Source organism: Rhagoletis zephyria, unplaced genomic scaffold, assembly GCF_001687245.7.
Source record: "Rhagoletis zephyria isolate East Lansing unplaced genomic scaffold, Rhagoletis_zephyria_1.1 Rzeph_scaffold_22773, whole genome shotgun sequence".
In the NCBI taxonomy this organism is placed as follows: Eukaryota; Metazoa; Arthropoda; class Insecta; order Diptera; family Tephritidae; genus Rhagoletis; species Rhagoletis zephyria.
The window spans coordinates 1-6564 of NW_016179831.1; the positions used below are offsets into that span (position 1 = coordinate 1).

The following is a 6564-nucleotide window of genomic DNA, read 5'->3' on the forward strand; positions in this document are numbered from 1 at the left end:
ATAAAAAGTGTTACATCATGTTACAGTTTTGCTCGTCACTGTATGTGTAAATCTCCACCCCCAATCCATCCAACTGTCATCAGCATAAAGCTAACCACACATCATCAGACTTTTACAATTTGATCCTCACACGCCCGCTTATCCTTTAGTCCTTTACTCGTCACNTCCACCCCCAATCCATCCAACTGTCATCAGCATAAAGCTAACCACACATCATCAGACTTTTACAATTTGATCCTCACACGCCCGCTTATCCTTTAGTCCTTTACTCGTCACCCGTCACACTGTTGTTTTGCATTCTCATTCATTTATTCGCTCACACATTCACTCACCTCTGTGTATCTACTGTTTATTTATTTGTTTTTGTACTTACTTTTATTTGCAGATAACGTGGATTGATGGACTTGGCAACGTTATAACGAGTGACATTGACTACACTATGCTGCAGATGCCGGATGAGCGTCGCTTCACCGCCCAATCGATATTGCGGCTGACACCGAAAAAGGAGCATCACAATACGACATTCACTTGTCAGGCGCAAAATACGGCAGATCGTACATATCGGTCGGCGAGAATACGTGTAGAGGTGAGTAGTGAGTACATACGAGTATGTCTGTAGTTGATTGCGAAAATATGTATACGCACATAGATATGTCGGATTTGTGTATGCAAACAAAGCTTTGTTTGAATAAACCCATCTAGGATTTTGAAGCATATTCGGGAATAAATATATGAGAATCGCTGATGATTTGCAATATTTATTGTGGAGTGTTTGGTGACATAGTGAGGAGCATTTGTTGATATTTCTCATAGTTTAAAACTTTTTAAGGTTTCGTATTTTTTCTACCCACAAAACCCCCATTTTCTAATAACTCAGGTTAATATTTTTCACTCAATTTCCTTTGGCTCTAAGTTTTTATGAATGAAAAACTTTGGCCCTGCTTCTGAATTAATTTTATTTGTTGTCCTAAGCCGAGAGCCGGCTAGAACTAATGACCATACGATGACAATAACATTCTTTCCAGAACTTCCGTCGCTAGGTTCTCGCCTTCTTCGCGGGTGTTTGCTTTGAGTGCTTGAAGAGTCTGAGGCTCTGAGGCTACTTGATATAGACTCGTGACTTATAAGGCACCACAAAATGAAAAGTGTAACGGTTTAATTCGGGCGATCTTGCCACCACCGAGAGTTTAGACAACCCAAAAATATACATATCAGAATTTCGATTGAGGCTCATGGAAGAGGGGCCTCTGTTCCGTCCTGTTAGAATCACATGTTATCTAGTCCCAATTCGCCCAATTGAGGAAGGTGTAGATCTTTCAGCATGGCTCTGTAGCGCTCACCATGCACAGTAGTCGTTTAGCTCGCGGCGTTTTCGAAAACAAGGCCGATGGCCATTGCAGTGTAAACAGCACACCACGTAGTAACCTTGAATTTTCGGTGCCCCAGAAGTAGTAGTAATAGGTCTTGATGATTTTCGTTCAAGAGTTTTCCCCACTGGTATAGATTCTAGATATCTTGGTGGTCAACGGCTGCAATTTGTAAGCGAACATCTTCAAGTCTTTCACCAAATTTCTCTGTATAGACCGCCGATCGCTGTCCAATTTCGGGCATGCCATCTGGTCGTTATCGGAGGTCCTCTACGCGACATTCTCAACAGCACGGCAGCACCTGCGGTTGTCAGAGCGGAGAGCATCTCTTATTGTTCAAAACTCTTCCAGGCGAGCATAGTCTTAGACAAATTGGTATCGAACGACCGCGAAATCTAAGCCTACGCAGCGTCAACATCAACGAATTATTCCGAAAAAAATTCCGGATTTTCTGAGAAGTATAGGGATTCACATCTTCATGGACGTTTATTTTGTATCTGTTTACTTCACAAAAAGTTCAAGTAAAACTAATATTTTCCACTATTTAAAAAATTATAGCAACTTCCGATAGGGTGATGACTTTTGCGCTACATTTGATGACTATGTCTTCCACACTGCCTCGGCAGCGAAATTCGTTATCCGAGAGTAGCTGGAGGAAACCGTCTAATATAAGGCTCCATAGAAAGTCCGAAACGATTCCCTTGTTGGCAGATCACGTAAATCGAATGACGTAAGAAAGCGCTAATAAAAAAATGCTATAGCCGCAAGTTCAAATATTGAAATATTGGATGTGCAGGCTTTCCCTAAAATGGTGGACAAAGCTGACTTTGTCTCTATATTGTAAACAGGCTGGGCATTAAGAGTTGCCTAACTGACAAAATTAGGTTGCGCTTTTGGTGCTTTTTTAGCCCGCTTCTCACAAGCTTACCAACAGAGTTCTCAACCAGACATTAAATGATTATATAAATTCTGTAAAGAAAAATGTTTTGAGTGCCGAACATCAACCGCCAAAAAAACCTTTATTTGACTAAGGTACACGGCAGAGAAAGTTTTATAAAAAATGTTGCGCAAACCATATTTTTTTAGCACTTTCCGGAATAAGACATGCCTCTAAAAGCAGTTAGATTAGTTGATGACTCTTTATATTAAATGCAGCATTGGTCCTGTTAACGACCATCTGTTGGTAGAGTTATCAAATTTGTAGCAAACTGTGCCATTTGGGTCGGAAAAAATGAGTTTCGTGCGATTCTCATAAACATAGAAAATACGGATCGAAAGTAAAAGACGTGCGACGAGATCATGGAAATTAATTTTGACCGCAACTTCGAAGTCAATTTCCCGACAGAGCGTGGAGCTTGGTAGCGTCCTAAATAATGACGAAATCCCGATCTTCATGATTGCCTCCAAGATAGACATTGAAACAGGATCTGGTGGCTTCCCTTAGAAATTATCTTTGAGTGAGTACTACAGGCTCAAATATAACTGCAGCTTTTTCCAGGCTGTGATGTATGCAGTAAGGACTAACTCGATAGGAATGCAAAAGATCCCTACAACCTCTTCCACAATACGTACTACTTCTTCGAGAACTTAGACAGCTTAGGGAAAACTCCATTTGGGGGTCCGCTAGGATTCGCTAGTATGGCTAAAAAAATATGAGGGAATTTTAATCGGAAAACCTTCTTCTGTGCATCACAATGGACCAATAAGACCTCCTATTCAGAACTCCTATTTAGAGCTGCCCGCACAATCTAATCCACCTTAGAGAAGTGTTTGATTGGAAAAACCCTGCGCCAAATATTTCAAGCTGAAAGGGAGTAAGCTAAGGAATAAACGCTTTTTGCTAAAAAAAGTCGGCAACTTAACTTAACGGAACTTAGAACTTAGAAAATCAAAGTGAAAGTGTTTCGACGTGGCATTAAGTTGCGTTAAGTTTCGGCTGTTCAATTAGAAGCAACATCCATTTAAGATAATTTTTAAGTGAGAGCCTGTAAGTAACGTTAAGTTGCCATAATCAGACCATAAGGCAAACATGAAATTATTCATTTATGAAAATAAACACTGACGCGCACAATCATATCAACTTGGCATACGGCGGCGAAAATGTAAATAGGGAAGAGTCATTTTACCAAGTTTTGGCCATTTGTCTTTGTTATAAAATTGTATTTTATTTTTTCACGAAAATAAAGTTTTTTTTATCTAGAACATACCTTTTAAATAAAATTTTCAAAGTTTGCACAACATTTATATAAATTCGACGAATTTTAGAAAATGTTCATGAAAATTTCAAACAATTTAATCAGAGTTTTTTCATCACTTTTTTCGGCCATTAAATTTTATTATAATAAAATGCAAGTTTGAAGTAGCTAGGACCTGCCATTGATTTTTGGCATTTTTTTGTTCTCGCATGAGCAACAAATGAGCAACACCTTCCACAAAAAAATGTCAAAAATCAAAGGTATGTCCTAGCTGCTTAAACTTTGCACGTGGTTATAATAAACTGCAAACTCAGAAATCACATTTTGATGAAACTTTGTCGATTTTTTTTTAATTTTTGTACAAACGTTTGAAATTTTGATTAGCGTGGTTTTTGTTAGATAACGAGCTACACTTTCATAAAGAAATAATAAAAATTAAATAAAGCAAAGTGAAATAGAAATGCTGGAATCTCTCTTCCCCATTTACATTTTCCCCTCTGCTTAGCTCTGAATTTAACTGCTATGAAAATCCGTATCAATAACCACCATACCACTTTTCTAAAAACTGTCAATTAGATAATAATGTAGTATGTATACTCATAAAAATAAGTGTTATGACATTCGGCCATTATAAATAGTTTTCAACGCCCATGGCAGTAGATCAAACGTGAAAATTTATCATACACAAAGTTAATTGTCGCGTTGTCTTTTGCGACCTGTGTGGTGGCCACATTGGCGCTTAAAGAAAAATTCATCCCAGTACAGTTATATTTATGCACGAATAAAACCAGTTTAAATTAGAGCTTTTGCTTTGCTGTCACAGCTAATGATTAGTATTCAAAGCAATTTTCTAAATGTTAGTTTTTTTAAATATACATTTTATTTTTTCATTTCTTTCAGGTAAAATACGCGCCAAAAGTCAAAGTGAGCATAATTGGCGGTGCGTTGGAGGATGGCCGTATACCGGAGTTTGCACAGGTGCGATTAGAATGCAAAGCGGATGCCAATCCCAGTGATCTGCGTTATCGTTGGTACATCAACGACGAACCAATTGTTGGTGGGCAAAAAACCGAAATGGTGAGTTAGTTACAACAAAAGCATTGAATACATGTATACGTATCGATATATGAAATGGAAGCTATATGTAGTGCTTAAAATTAGTGCATAGCAAATGCATTGAGTTGAAATAAATTTGAATGCGCAGCATTAGAGGGGTGTCGGCTCGTTGTGGCTTAGCGCAATGCGGCACAAAGTAAATGGGAGCGTGCGCACTGAATTGGTTTGAGGTTAATGCCGAGTGGCAGTTGCAGTTGCAGGCCGCTAGCTGAGGTTTGTGTATGCACCGGAAAATGTGGCATTTGTTGGTGTTGCTGCCACTACCGTTACACTATTCATAGTACATACATACATACATAGTTGGTAGATCGCATATCACAAGCCAATCAATTACTTGACTGAATGCAACAACTAGACTTGCCGCATTAAAAAGCTGGTCACTCACGTCGCAATACATGTGATATCTAGAGCAAACGGCGCTCTTCGATTTATTTTTTTTTTTTGATATTATCTTTTGCTGCCACAACGATTACGCCAACTATGATTGTTACGTGCTGCAAGCGAGAAGTTGCAACACAAGCGTTGTGTTGAAGAAAGCGTAAAACATGCAGAACGTCTTTGCAGTCAAGCGGTTAGAAAGTAGTAACAAGCTTAAATATATAGCCGCTTCAGCTCTCTTACAGCATGCGCATTTAGAGCGGAGGGAAGGAAGTCTTTGCCGCTATGATCCTAATCAGTTGGTGCGCCATAGCAAATTGCAAGCCGTTGGAAGCTGTGCTGCCTGAACTGCATTTTTTGTTATTCTTGCTTTTATTACTTTATCTCAGTCAGCGCACTCGCTTTGATTATCGCAGCTCATTTCGTCGGCGCCTAAGTAAAAATTAACTGCACTCAACGCGTCATCAGCAGCAAGTGCTGCAACATTACGAAAACCTGCCTACAACAATAAACAGCAATTGGTTTGTAGCAACCAGTTTGTTGAGTGGAATTCTAGTTTCATCACTGCAGTAGCTGCGTCAATTAGAAATACGTACTGCAGCAGCCTTTCATTAGCCAGAACTGTACGATAATTTAGTAAAAATACGGGCTTACATATAAATATGCTTTTATATAGCAATGCATTTGTGTGTGCAAACATAATACATACTTATGTATGTATCTGTTTCACCAAATGCCACATTTTTACTACTGCCGCTAGTACCACCCATAACCCGCTGCAGATGCTCGTACCATTCCACTTCGCTTATCCCACGTTGCTCTCCTTGCAAATAATAAATAACCAAATAGCCACCGACTCCTATTTGCCACTCCACTTGCAACCAGTTGATCAGCAGCTGCTAGCAATCGCTCTCACAGACACAGTCGACTTCCCGATTGCATAAGAATCTATGTAGATACATACATATATGCCTATTTGCATGTACACCTGTACATTAGACCACACCAACTTACAAGCAAACAAAAAATAAAATGCACCTTACACCCCCGAGTCTAAATTTTTTTGCAAGAAAATTTCCAAAAAATGTGTTCTTCAAAAAGTACTTACATATGTATATAGTACAACAAAAGTTTAATGATTTTTGGAAAGCTTCATTTTACTGACATTAGGGTGGTAAGAACTGAGATCTAGTGGCTAAGTACTAAAAAATGAGAAATGAATGAAAAATAATCATAATGATTATTTATTAAAGCATGTTTTTTGGGTAACCGTTTAATGATTAAATATCATTATTTGCACCTGCTTAATGACTATTAGTTAATTATTAAAAAAATAATAATTAATTAATCAATTTTAATTGCGTATGTAGTTTTATAGCCCGTTAAATTTTAGTACAATGAAGTGCAAGTTTTAAGTAGCTAAAAAAATCGCGTTGATTTTTGGCAATTTTTTTCTATACATAGTATGTTCGATAATTTTTTTTTTGTTTGTATGGAAAAATGTGCGT

General features: G+C 38.2%; 1 protein-coding gene across 1 annotated transcript; it reads left to right on the plus strand.

Annotated features, from left to right (window-relative positions):
- Window positions 1-385: 385 nt before the first annotated feature.
- On the plus strand, window positions 386-5366 carry LOC108381508 (irregular chiasm C-roughest protein-like; the record flags this gene model as incomplete). The annotated part of the gene is made up of 2 exons (XM_017637920.1): window positions 386-586; window positions 4463-5366. Coding segments are annotated over 2 exons (387 nt in total), but the record flags the coding sequence as incomplete, so codon positions are not given.
- Window positions 5367-6564: the final 1198 nt, after the last annotated feature.